The sequence below is a fragment of the Takifugu flavidus genome, chromosome 4 (assembly GCF_003711565.1).
Source record: "Takifugu flavidus isolate HTHZ2018 chromosome 4, ASM371156v2, whole genome shotgun sequence".
In the NCBI taxonomy this organism is placed as follows: Eukaryota; Metazoa; Chordata; class Actinopteri; order Tetraodontiformes; family Tetraodontidae; genus Takifugu; species Takifugu flavidus.
The window spans coordinates 10,270,948-10,284,362 of record NC_079523.1 but is presented as its reverse complement, the minus strand read 5'-3'; the positions used below and the strand labels follow the sequence as shown (position 1 = coordinate 10,284,362).

At 50.1% G+C, this 13,415-nt stretch overlaps 1 protein-coding gene across 5 annotated transcripts in view; it reads right to left on the bottom strand.

Moving 5' to 3' along the window:
- Positions 1 to 13,415, bottom strand: part of celsr2 (cadherin, EGF LAG seven-pass G-type receptor 2) — a 35,785-nt gene that overhangs the window by 15,545 nt on the left and 6,825 nt on the right. For all 5 annotated transcript variants that reach the window (XM_057029557.1, XM_057029554.1, XM_057029555.1 and 2 more), the window contains exons 2-3: positions 5,092 to 5,799; positions 1,932 to 2,154 (exon numbers count right to left, since the gene is read on the bottom strand). In XM_057029557.1, the coding sequence (XP_056885537.1) occupies positions 1,932 to 2,154; positions 5,092 to 5,799 (931 nt within the window). The remainder of the gene's footprint in view (positions 1 to 1,931; positions 2,155 to 5,091; positions 5,800 to 13,415) is intronic.

The following is a 13,415-nucleotide window of genomic DNA, read 5'->3' as shown; positions in this document are numbered from 1 at the left end:
TCTGAAAGGGCTCCTCCAACGTCGCCCCCTTGAGCCCTCCGAACTAAGAGAGTAATCAAGCGGAGCTAATTCCTGACTCAACTGGCATCCCTGCATGACACATTAGTCCCCCATCAGTTAAAATAACAACCAGTCTGCCCGTATGTAGGAAACTGTGTCACGCTCCGCTGACACGCACTGCACGCCACGTCCGGGGGGAAAAGAGCCTCTTATTGACGCGCTCCTGTGTTTTTATAGTAATGGCACATTTCCAATATGGAGCACGCGTTCGAGGGTTGGAGCAGAGGAGCATAAATCGTGAGTTTTGCTAAGGTGAGTGTGAAAAACTGGACGATCTAGGAACAAAATGGTGGATGATGAAAATGACCAGATTCTGAACATTTGGAGCGTTTATAATACGCAGCGTGGGTCTGTTAGCATCTTAGCATTAGAATTCGCTCCCCTGGCCTGCTAGCACAGCCGAGCTCAGGAGGACTTTGGCGGCGCTTCCCATAATGAGCCGTGTTCCTGAAATCTCGGTCCGGGCTGCGGTGGAGCCCCGACTCCGAGGGAACCAGATCCACTCGGTCATAAAAGAAGCTCTTTCTGGGAGAATCCGATCAGTGGAAGCTCAGGTAACGCTTCGCCGTTTACACAGCAGCTACTTCACAGCTTCTGTGACCTCTTGGTGAAATGTAGACCACTTTCAAAACTGGTCTGAGCAGTTCCCATCAAAAAAACCACCCTTGTCACCTGAACCTGGCTTAAAGAAGGGCCGGGTCAATAAAGCGCACAAGGGGAATATTATTTTCACTGGCAGTCATTGTGATTGTCAGACCCTTCTAAGGTGACAGGTTTCACAGCGAATACAACACAATGACTGTACATTTGCCCTCTGATGGCACCTGGCAGGGGCATCTGCCGTCACTTGTGACAGATATCCAATGGAATGCAGGTTGTTTATCACTGACCCACGCGGAGGCTCTGTGGTTACCCCCGAAAATGTAAAAATCACCTTCAATCCAAAATGTTCGCTGATTTTAGGAGATAGAACATGACGTCATCCTCCCTTTTTAAAAAACCAACCCAAGCAAGTGATACTTTTAATTTCCCTCCATTGGTTCTTTTCTTTCTTTATTCCACAGTTTTTACTCTCTGAGTAGAATAATTAAGTGAGAAGCCGCTTACATTAGCTCAGCGTAGCTTAGCGTAGCTTAACATGAGCACTGAAAGCATGAGGAGCCGTCGCCTGTCTGTGTGTGACAACAACCTAAATCTCATCCAGAAGCAACTGCAGAGCTCCCAGATTAACGGAGTGGATCTTATTTGTTTAATCTGATGGGAAAGAGGGATCACTGCCACTGAAGCAGCGTTTTGGTGGGATTTCTCTTGGACAAGTTCCCATTCCAAGGACAGATGTTCTCCGTTAGTGTGCACGCTGCAGTAGTTTAGAAGGACGTCACACCCGTGGAATAATGACATCAAATTACATTCAAAATACATCTGCAGAGAAAAACAAGTCAGTCATCCTTTTCTGTGCGGATTCAGCAAAAGTGTCGACTCAATCCTCAAAGCGACCAGAGACCCTGGTAATAATAAGATCAGATTCACTGGTGGCGGCAGGTTTAACACCCCCCCAGCATAAACCCTCAGGACCTTCTGCTCACCTTCTACCTGACGTTCACGCCCCTGCCTGCACTCACCGCGCTAATGTCGGCTGCCACTGAGCAGCATTTCTGTGTTTAGCACCCCTGAAGTGCACTCTGATAACCTGCAGAAGATCAATGTTGTTGGAGAAGCCCATTACAGCTATCAAACGCCATTACTGTTACATAAATGTGAGGTGGGAGTGCGGACGATCGCTGAAGGACGTGCGCGCAGAGGAGGCGGATGTGAGTCACTCAAAGGCGAAGGCTCGGCGCAGGCGACCCAGGTGGGGGCGAGGTGCTTACGTGAGAGAGAGGGTGAAATGGAAGCGCTGGCGGAGCCCCTTGAAAGTCAGGAAGGAGTGCGGCGGGAAGTTACGGGTGGTCATCTCGCAGTAAGGCTTCTCATAGCCGCTCGACGGGCACTCGCACTTGAACCCCCCGACCAGGAGGTTGACGCAGGTGCCGCCGTTCTTGCAGACGCCCGGGGCGCATCGGCCAGAGCGGGCGGACAGCTCGCAGTGCTCACCTGTGGACGGAGAGAGAGACGGATGAGGGGCGTGATGGCGGCGAGCAGCAGGCCTCTGGCCTCCAGAGGTCGGGCTCAGCCGCCGACTCAGCAGACCCGGCGAATGAGGCGCGACAAAACACGCGGCGACCAACAGCTTTATATTCATCACTTTCAATATCTCCACCTCCACGCTGCCAACATCAGCATGTCTAACCCCCCCAGGGGCAGGCTGAGCCACATTTAAATGTAAAGCGAGAAAATGTGAGGTGGAAAATTTCCTGGGGCAAAATAAATATAATCTCTTTAATAAATATTAAAGAAAAAAACAGATTTCAGAGGAAAACGTACGGAACAAGCATAACAAACAACCAATGAGTGATGAATGTTATCGGACTCCTGCGTGTGCCGAGGTGCGAGGGTGGGGTGTGAACGATGGCTGAAGCCGACCTACAGGGGAGCACACGAGTCCCCGGGGGGCCCTGTGGGCCAGCTCGCCACACGGGACCCACTCAGGCGAGACCGAGCTTCCTCCCATGTGCGCGCTGGAATTTGTCGGAGGTGTCGCGACTGTAACACCGACACACAAAACACACAAAACACACAAAACACACAGCCCCCCCAGTTGTTGCGAAACGTGCTGATTGTGTCATTTTCATTCATCCCCACACGGCTGAAAACAACCATATTTAAAATGTTTGGAAAAGAGAAAAAAACTGGGTAAAAAGATTAGAAGCTGGAGCCCAGAGAGTCGCTGGAAACTTTTCAGCATCTCTTTGAAAACGATCCAGAACAAACCGCATTTTGGATTACATCACTGACAACTTTAAGCTAATTGTGATGAAACTTTAAAACGCGTCTCAGTGTCTCTTTCTACGGGGACAAATGGAGCGTAACAGTATCCTGTCACCTGAAGACAATCTGCTGCCCCCGTGTACTCGTGTGACAGCTGCTGGGAGAAATAAAGTTATTGATGGGTGGGGGGGGGTTCGCTACAGACGATGTGCTCATGGTCACAATTCTACAGAATACGCTGATCAGCGTTGAAGCAGGGCCGCTTTGTCCTGTCTACACATCTGAACCTGCCTGTGAACCCGAAACCTGGGTACGAACTGCTGTGCAGAACATCCCGAGAGAGGCTGAACCTGGACAGGTGTGTGCGTGCTGCTAGGCAACAGATGGAAACAGTCGAGTGAGTGGATCCCTCCAGACTCCAGCGCCAACAACACGCGGCTCGGGAGAGCTGAGCGCCGCGTCGGGACTGCAGAGGTGAACACAACACACTGGATCTACTCAGCTGGGTTCAAATCTGAAGATTTAACATGGATAAATGACCGGAGCTCTGAAAATAAAAGAAATCCGCCACCTCCTGATTAAAAGAACAGCTTTTTCTCCTGCTACCACCTGGCTACGCCTACGGTCCAACGCTCTCACACACACATTAGCAGGCGCAAAGAAATTCACGTCCAACTCACATATTAACACACACACACACACACACACACGTTCACAGCTTGCTCACACACACTCTCCCACAGGCTGACAGCCCCACAGCAGGTTACAGATCAAGCGAGGAAAATAAATCAGACCAAAACTGAACGACTCTGTTTGAGCAGGATTCAGCTCATATCATCAATTTGAGAACTATATTCAGTGTGAGCTGAAAGGTCTGGCAGGTTCCACCCCGACTCCCCCCCCCCACGCCCCCCCGCTACTGATGCTGATTAATGGGGTTGCTGCTGAGCGCTGTAGGTGAAAATACGCCCACTTTTCCCACTCACACGCTCGCTGCCCGTCTCTCCCTCGCGGTAAAAGCTCCTGCGACGCCCACGGCCGCGTGGAGGAATATCTAAGTGCCACTTAGCCTGGACTCTGGGCCGCCATCCCACATGATCTGCGTTTCCGGCTCGTGTGACAGCGCAGTGGAAATGAGAGGGGGGGTGAACTCACTGTTTGAGGGGTGAGGAGAGTAATGTCCTTACCGAGAACCCAAACGCATTGTCAGATCGTCCTAGCTAAAGGACCTAAAGGATGCGAAAATACTCACGTGCACTTAGTTCCTAGTGCAACAATTCGGACCCAGTTTGACCCCTTTAAGAGGCCAAAGCATCTACACAAATAATCACACTGTTTAAATGAGCAGGATTCATTTGCGCTTCCTTCGTAAACTCCTTTTTTTTATCGTCGTTTTTCGCTGTAAAACGCTTTGATGACGCAAATAATTTTCGGGGCCCAGTTTCTGCAGCGCCGACACAATTCTGCAGCCAACAGTAATAAATTAGACCCCGTTAATAAAAGTTTCTGTCCTCTCGGCTTTTTGCTCTGCGGTCTTCTAATGTGTGTTGTTTCAACCAGAGGGCTTCTTACAGCCAGAGGACCCTCTCCATCTGCACCTCCACTCATCTATAATTAATCATTTCCTTTTCATTATCCTACTCAGCGATAGTCCTCGGAAAAATAACGGTCGACTTCAGAAGAAGCTTGTTAAAAGCCTCGGTGAGGAGGCTCGTAGATCTGTGTGCGAAACATAACCCCCAACATCTAACAGACGGCATCATATTCACCACTGCGTTGCTAGTAAATGCGAACCCAGGCCTGTCCCTCTGTGGTGAGGGACACAGGCTGCTGGGAGCCTTAAAGGGACTCCTGCAGGTGTACAGGTGACTCAGACCACGGCAAGACACGGATGGTGCACGTCTACGGTGGTGGTGCGGTGTGTCTACGACAACCTCTTTTCTTGCGGCTGTATTCCTGAAGTACTGCTTCTTATAATGATCCTATGGGATTAGCCTAGCTAACAGTGAGCGTGTGAACAGGAAACACAGTCAGGCGGGAAGTTAACCCAACATAACGTGACCGTTTAATCTTCTGCTTTGTGTTCCCAGTGCCTGCTTTAACCTTTGCGTGATTAAATGAGCGCAAAACTCATTTAGCTTTAGCTTTAGCCGATGCTCTTACCTGTGTAGTCCTCGAGGCACTCGCAGGTGTACCCCCCCTCTCTGCTCCGACACACGCCGTGAGCTCCGCAGGGCTTTGAGTAGCACAGGTCGATCTCCGTCTCGCAGTAGTCTCCAGTGAAGCCGGTCGGACAGCGGCAGCGCAGCCCGGCGATGGGATGGATGGGTCTGAAGAGGATGGTGTCCGAGGTGACAAACGGCGCCAAGCTGTCAAACTTCAGCACGGACACACACTTCATGTAGTTCTCGCACGGCTCGCGGAGGCAGATGTTGTCGTCGAAAGGGAGGACTTCCTGAGAGGAGATCTTAGTCAGCAGGCTGCGGTTCAGGTACAGCCTCTCCTGGAGCTCCTCCGAGCCGAAGTACTCCCCCACTCCGGTCTCCGCCCCTCTCCCGGGCTGATCGCCCCCGTGGCCGAGACCTCGGGGCTGCGGACGCGCCTCGGCAAACACGGGCACGGCCACGGACAGGCTGACGTTGAGGATGCGGGCGCTGACGTCCGTGTCGTCTTGGATGTTAAAGATGACCACGTCTTCGCGGGAGGCTGAGAGGACGCGGGCCACGCCGTCCAGGAACTGAGCCAGCAGCAGGGACAGGAACTGCTCCTGGGAGGTGTTGGCGAGCCGCAGCGTGATGCTGTTGGACAGCATCTCATCAGTGATGATGGTGACCTGGAGAAGGCACTGGGCCGACACTGAGTGGACGCCATCTGTAGGAAAAAAGATATTATATGAAAGACGTTTCTTCCCGTTCCACAAGGTTTGTGGAACTTAAGCTACATTGTGATGGTTCTGAACCTCCTTGATTATGGTGATTAAAGTGAAGGTCCCATGAATGTGCTGTGCATAAACAACCCCTGATGTGATGCATTCCCCACCCCTGGCCGTTAGCTTTAACCCAAGTCCAAGTCTAATGTCAACCTTAAAACCAAGTCGCTGCGGTCGTGAGAACCGGGCTCAGGCCTGCGTTCGAGGTTTTGGCAGAATCGTCGGACTCTAGATGACAGGATGTTTTCCTCCTCACCCACCGCTCGGTGCAGCGGCGGCGACGGTGACGGCGGGACAGATGGACGTGCACGTTCCTGCAGTCGATCGCAGCCTCCGTGATGGTGAGGGCAAAGCGCTAGGTGCCCCCCCAAAAAAGGCGCCAGTGTCTCAGATTGAAGGGACAATTGTTTGCTGGTATAAGAAGTGTTTCTTCTTTTCTTTCTCACGGAGCAAACATCCCCCAAATAGAGCGGAACAAGTGCGTGTTTATTCCTTTACTTTTTCAATACATTCCAAGTTTCTACTCAGCAATTTCACGCCCGTTTTCCCAACCAAGGCTGAGTACTAATTCATTATACATGCAATACTGGAAGCTTTAGATTGCAGCTTTTTTCTCAGATCATCCTGTTTTGACAGCAGCTCGCCCGACTGTTTTATGTCTGGCTTTATCGTAAAAGCATGAAATCGCCAAGTTCTGGTAACAGCAAGAACTCCAGTTTGTGAGGGCCACAAAATATAGAAATAGCTCTGCTAAGTGCGAATGCTAACGTGCTAATAATAACCTGACCAGAGGAGAAACACTTTTACAGCAATGCAGGGACCAGCTGCATCATTTGATCCTGAGAATTGAGATTTTGTTATCTTGTTTATCTAAAGTGTCACTTTGGGGTCATGGAGAGATTCCAGGCACCGTTTCCCCAGCCCTCCATCTCCCCGCTGACCTACAGGTTTCTGCATCGCCCCAGAGCAAAAATAAAACAAGCCCAATCAAATTGAACGTGTCGCGAAAACACACTCGGCCTCTCCCTCCAGAGCGATCAATGGGACGCTTTGTTTGGGCTGTCTGGACGCCGGCCAGAGAGCAGAACCTGCGAGCACAACTCACACAAACAACCGCACTGCCCAGTGTTACCAGATCAGTGTTCTGGCACAGGACAAGTTTAAACACATGGTGCCAAGGGAGGGAGGGGTCGAGGAGGGGGGGTGAGGGTGAGGAGGGGTGGGGCTGGGGGTCCTAGAGGAAATGAGACAGAGAAGCATGTTTGACACGGCTTTAATCCCTCTGCTTTCAGTCAAGTGGTTCCAGCACTGTAATAATACAGGGCCTTAGTAGAGGAAGTGGGGGGGATCAAAGCATGGAGGCATCTTCTGTTCACACTTTACTGTAAACACACTCTCCCTCACACTCACCACACACCTGTGTACGCAGGAAAGCACACGCAGCACGCCACAGGGGGACAAAGGAGGGACACTTCCCAACAAAGGACAACAAACTGGCACCCAGACGCTCTTCTCAGACACTCAACAAGGATCTTTGTGATCGTTTGGGGCAGCACCTCGGAACCAGGAGGGTGAGCTGCAGGTGCTGCGGCAGGACCCAATCGGGGCTTTGTGAGAGTGGAAATGATCAAAAATAGATCATAAATTTACTAAAAAAAACCCAAAAGTGTCATGTTTGGATATTAACATCCTATACTGTAGCATTAGCGAGAAAAAGAGGGAAAACCACACAGTTCAAAGAGAACAGGGGGCACTTAAAGGTTAGACCACATATCAGGACACACATCTCCTTAATTATGTCCTCGGCCAATTCACATTCTTGGATGGGAGCTCGGGCAGAGGTCCAGATGAAGATGCAGCGCTGGGAAACTGAGTGCGAGGAGAATCCGCCCTCAAAGGACCCAGACCATCTCTCAAAGAGGTCATTCTCCACGGAAGGATCCTTCGCTAAAGAGAGGAGGGGTGAGTGGTTCATTGTGGGCCAAAAAGGACGGAAAGCGGGATGCTTGGTTGCTAACAAGGTGCCAGCTCTGAAGTGTGACGCTGTTTTGAGCCCGGAGTCCGACCTTCTCTGGGCCTCTGGGTGCCAGGAATGCTCTCAGTTAGGAAGTGGCGCCAGGGAAAAGATTAAACACACACAGTGTGACCGTGTGTGTTTATGCATATGGGTATGTGAGATCTATACAGTGAAGAGCAGAGGTTTCCTCACACGCAAGAAAATTAAAATAAAGGTGTAAATAAAAAGTGTAAACAAGTGGATCACAGATCCTGTAGGTTAAAGGTTAGTTTACCTGATTTAAAGTGTACGTATGTGCAGGTAATCTGCTAATAATGAAAGAGTAGGATAAAATAAAGATTGTGCTTAGGATGGTTAGGATGGGATAGGAAAGGCTCCAACCCTGTATGGATCCCGGTTTGGATCCTCGGGGGGGTTAACGGGATGCTGAGAGAGAGAAAAAGTCGTAAAGAACAAATCGGTGAGACTGGCCTAATTAGACAACAAAAAGCCATCAAATCTCCCAGTTGAATCCCAGAAAATGTCAACAAAGTCATGGTGAATAAAGATCAGAAGGGCCGTGCGAGCAAATAGCCGAGGACAGAGACATCACCCGCAGTGGCCCCGACAGCCTCCCCAGGCCTCTCCCTGTGAGCGTCAGCTCCTGACACAGCTTCCCAATTGTCTTCCGCCGTCCTCTCTGTCCTTAATGGTCATACTGGGATTTTTTTTAAATCAAAGAGTGACAGAAAGGATGGCTGTGCGATATGCTGCAGCAGCATTCCATTTTCCCTGGAGCTGCAAGAACACCCGGATGGTGGTCTCATTATGGAAACTCTCGAATTCCGCAGAAATTTCCATCAGGAGTCATTTATTTAGTCATGAAGACAATACAATATATTCAATACATTAAAATACAATCCATTTTATTAACCACTGACATGAGGGACAAGGTTAAGGGGATGTGAATGTCCTGCAGTTAAACAGAGTCTCAATAATTCGTGGTGGTTTTTAATGTGTTAATGCAGAAAAATAAAGGTGCAACATGCAAAAATCAACACGTCACCGGGGCAATAAAACGGGTTTTATGAGCAAGGGAACGGCGGGGACACCATAAAAATACCATCGATCATCGTGACAGCAGAAGGCCGCTCAATAAGCCAGTCAAACGGCGCTCTAGAACAGCCATTCATCACACGTCTAATGGTGCCGCCGTTACCACAATCGAGCGTGTTAATTCTGCGATCTGGAGTGGATCCGACCGTGTGTCCCTGCACAAGTGTGTCATGTCGGGGGGAACCTCTGGGTAAGGAGGTAATGGGGTCGAATAGAGCCCTTCTTAGCTGTTGGGCATCCGTATGAGAAGCCCACACTGGGGATCCAGCACATCAAAGAGCGCACCCCCGCCGTCGGATTCCAGAGATCCATAAGGAGATCATGAATTATCCATCGCTTTGGAGGGTGAAGGACCGGAATCTTTGGAGTTCACAGCATCGACAGCTGCCGACCAGGGACATGAACACACGGGGAGGGGGGGTCCTTCTGTCAGATTTCTGGCTTGGTTTGGTGGGTCAGGGCTTGTGTTTACCCACAAGAATTCTGATTTAAAATGCTCTTATGAGATGAAGAGAAAACTCACTAATGCTATTCACTGCTCAGCCGATTTCCTGCGACATCAAAGCGCGAAAGCAGCAGCTTTTGTCCGATCGGGCGGCTAAGGACCCTGAAAAGGTCGGGATAACAGCACACGTGCGGAGGGGGCTTTACCGTAGGCCCGTGCGAGCGGATGTCGACAGACAGAAGGCGGGTGGGACAAAATGAGGTTTTGTTTGGCTGACAAATAAAATTTGCCGCAGTGAAATGTGTTCCGCAAGCTTCCGTCACGGCTCCCGTTCAATTCATCGTTAAACATTTTCCATTTAGAAACCATATTGATTTTCATTTCCATGATGATGATGATGTCACCTGCACACAAACCAGTTTACGAAACCCCGGCCGGCTTTACGCCACCTCCCTCTTGAACTGGTCAGACCGTATTTATCCAACATAATCCAGCAAGAATTGCCAAACGCTCAAATTCCTCTGAGGGGAAAATAATTTTAAGTTGCCTGTTACGTTGGTGTGAGCTGTTGTGGGAATATGTGAGAATCTATAATCAAACTAGATGCAAGCCGTCCTTTTTAAGAACGTGTACAAATGATCTCTCATAATGGAATAAAATGACGGGAAATTAATACAGCAGAAAACAGTCGTTAATTAGTGACTTTTTTTGGGGGGGGGGGGTTGCGACTCGACATCTTGAAGGAACACCCCAGGTCACGGACAGACACAGAATCACCCCCCCCCCCCTCCAGGACAGTCCCTGCGGGTCAACAACAGGACACACCTCACTTTAAATGAAATACTCTGTCCTTGGAACAACCTCGAAGCACATTAATTACGAGCTCTTTCATTTCCTTTTTCCTTCCCCTCCCGGCTCTCAGAGATTAGTTGTGCCGCCCTAACCTGACAGGTTTATTACTGGTTTGAGACCAAACCTACAGGTTCAGGTGCTGTGACCTGCAAACAAGCCCCCCCCCGACCAAACAGTCGTGCTAATGAAATGAAAGAGGGTGGGTGGAACCGCAACAGTTCCACCACTACAACAGAACACGCGTGTGTTCTTTTAGAACGTCACGGCTGGAGTTCCAGCACCACCCTCATCAAGCTGAGGTCCAATCAAAATCCCAGTAAGAGAGTAAACATGGTAAAGAGGGCTGATATGAGGGAGGATGGTCTGCTGGCGCTCTGTGTCTGTGTTTAAAATATAATCACTGCTAGATTAAGCTGCTCATATTCCCTTTCATTTAAGCTAACTTCATTCTGTTTGCTGTCAGAATCTTTGAGTTCCACTGATCACCAGAGACGTGAACGGCTTGATTCATGCGTGAGAGGTAAAGCTGCAGCCTTTTAGAGCGCACAGAAGAAGGATTGTGGTCCGGTTTAGATGAACTGCCTCTTGCTTCCCCAAGAACACGGCCAGCCGCTGCCAACCACTCGTTTACAACAGAAAAGCTGCTCGCAAATCACACTTTCGGAGGAGGGAACGGACGGAAGGACGGACGGACGGACGGCTCTACCTCCTACGCAGCAGATTTGCTGTTATCCAAGCAGCATTACATCCGGGAGGGAACATTAAATCAATCAACATAATGTTGATTTAACAATTCACCGCGTGTGCATTCGCGCGTGTCGACAAAAATAGACACTATGAAACACATATCGACGGCGGATATTTTTAAAGTTCTGTCAGACCTCGACAATAGAAGAAGGTTGGAATAACAGAGCCAGTTCTGTCCTTTACTGCCTGCAAAGTCAATAATGAAATCTGCTGGTGCAGCGGAGCGTCGGCCCGAGGATTTCACATCCCGAGGAGTCAGAGCAGACCCTTAATCCCCTTCCCGATTTCTCCATTCAGTGGGGGGGTGGGTGTGGGTGGATGGGGGTGGATTGGGTGACTGTGTTGCAGGGAGGCAGGACACACTTGTTTGCCGATCCTGTCTCAACGTTGCCCAATGACACTTTTCTGCTGTATCTGAAAAACCCACCAGAAAAGGGCATTCCGCACATTCTTCGCCCTCAGTGCGTCGGCTTTCAGCGCCAGAGAAAAGGACCTGAACTCTTCCCAATCAGAACATTTGCATATCAAAAAGGAAAACTGCAGTCGCAGCAGCAGTAAAGGCCCATTAGCATGCAGGGACGTGTCCAAGTGTGGGACCTTTATTCAAACATACCGATCTTTACTATATAGATCTTGAAGGCTGGGCATTTAGCAGCACAACGGCAGCTTTGTTGTCCACGAGCAGCAGCTCAAAGCTAATTTGCAGTAACAATAATTTGATCGGCTGCTTCTTATGCTGAAGAAAAGAATCCACCTGCATCTAGTGGAAACATTGAAGCACAATCACATCCTTGCAGCAGTGCGTGAGAAAACCGTCCCCCTCGTTAGCCCGATGCCCTCCTGTCATCGTTAATACAGATTAGACAGTGACAAAACATCTGGAAACCCTGCGGTTCGCCACCTCTGCCAGCTGCACCTCTCCTCTGCAGCCAGCGCTGACAGTTTGAGCGTTGAAGCATATGGAACCAGGTCACTGTAAAATCACTGGCTTTGTTCCAACCTAACTGAGCACAATGTATCACAGAGGAGGACGCACTGGTCTTAGTCTAGTCTATGGAGCCTTTAAGGCATCGTGTCAGATACTCCGAATGATCCAGGATCTGCCTAAATGTGACCAAAGAAGGTCCTGGAGTGGACTGTGGGCAGTTCAGGTATAAACGAATGTGGTGCAATGAAATCCAACTGAAAACTGGTTGAAAAAAGCTCACATTTTACTGCCAAAGAGTGTGAAAGTCTCCTTGGCTTGATAACTACGATTTAAGGGGAATCGCTACTAGTAGTAGTGATGAGTGTCTGCAACAGGCTGGACAGTAAATGGGGTAAATCATGGATGAAGAACAAGCTGGTGAGCAAGTGTCCAACAAGTGGACAGAAGGTAGTGTGTGTGTGTGTGTGTGTGTGTGTGTGTGTGTGTGTGTGTGTGTGTGTGTGTGTATGGGGGGTGTCCAGACAGCAGAGCCAACTCCTGTTGTCTGCCAGGCGGTGAGGACAATGCAAGACAATGGTGAGATATATGCGAGCACCACAACGTCTCACCCCAGCGATGCGCCAGTTCTAATCCCCAACACCACTTCCACTCCTAATACGTAGATGATGTCACCCCCCCCCCCCCCACCCCCCCACCCCACCTCAGCTCATCCAGAACTTTAACGCAGCCAAGCGCGAAGGAGTGGGGGCCCGCGGGAAGATGTTTTCCTGTTGGAGAACGGCAGGAAATTGGACACCGGGCGAGAGCGTCCGTGTTGCGAATCAAAGATCTTTAACGCAGCATCGGTCTGAACCCCCCCCCCCAGCCTCGGAGGTGTCACACCTGAGAGTGAAAGTATTACTTGACAGGACAGGTTGGTGTGTCCAGCAACAACACAGGTCCGAGGGAAGCCTTACATCCTTCAGTGGAAGGGGGGGGTTGTTCTTTAGAACTTTATGTGCCTTCCCTCCCCCATCTTCCCTCCACAAAAGGGACCTTACCCCTTGTCCCCACCCACAAGGAATTTCTCGGGCATTGCTGGGTTCACCATGACAACTGTGTGATTAACAAAGCATTTCTCTTAGGCATTCTTCCTTTCACAGCGGAGGGGGCAACAGTCAAAGGAGGGAGAAACAAGGGAACGGGGAGGGTGGACGGGGCCAAAGAGTTAGGGCGGAGGAGACTGAAATGATGGGGGGGGGGGGTGGAGTTTGCAGGGGTGAGGACTATAGACAAGGGCAGATAGGAGAAAAATGGGAAATGGTGACAAGTGCACAAAAAGCGGGAAAGGGAAACAGGATCATGGTGATAGGTGATGCTGAAGGAAGAAAGAGGAGCGCGACGGCGCTACAAACATTCCAAGAAAGCCTGAGAGTGTGACTAATGCGTCCCTGGATTCACACAGAAGGAAGAAAGAGGGATGACTCCGTGTCAC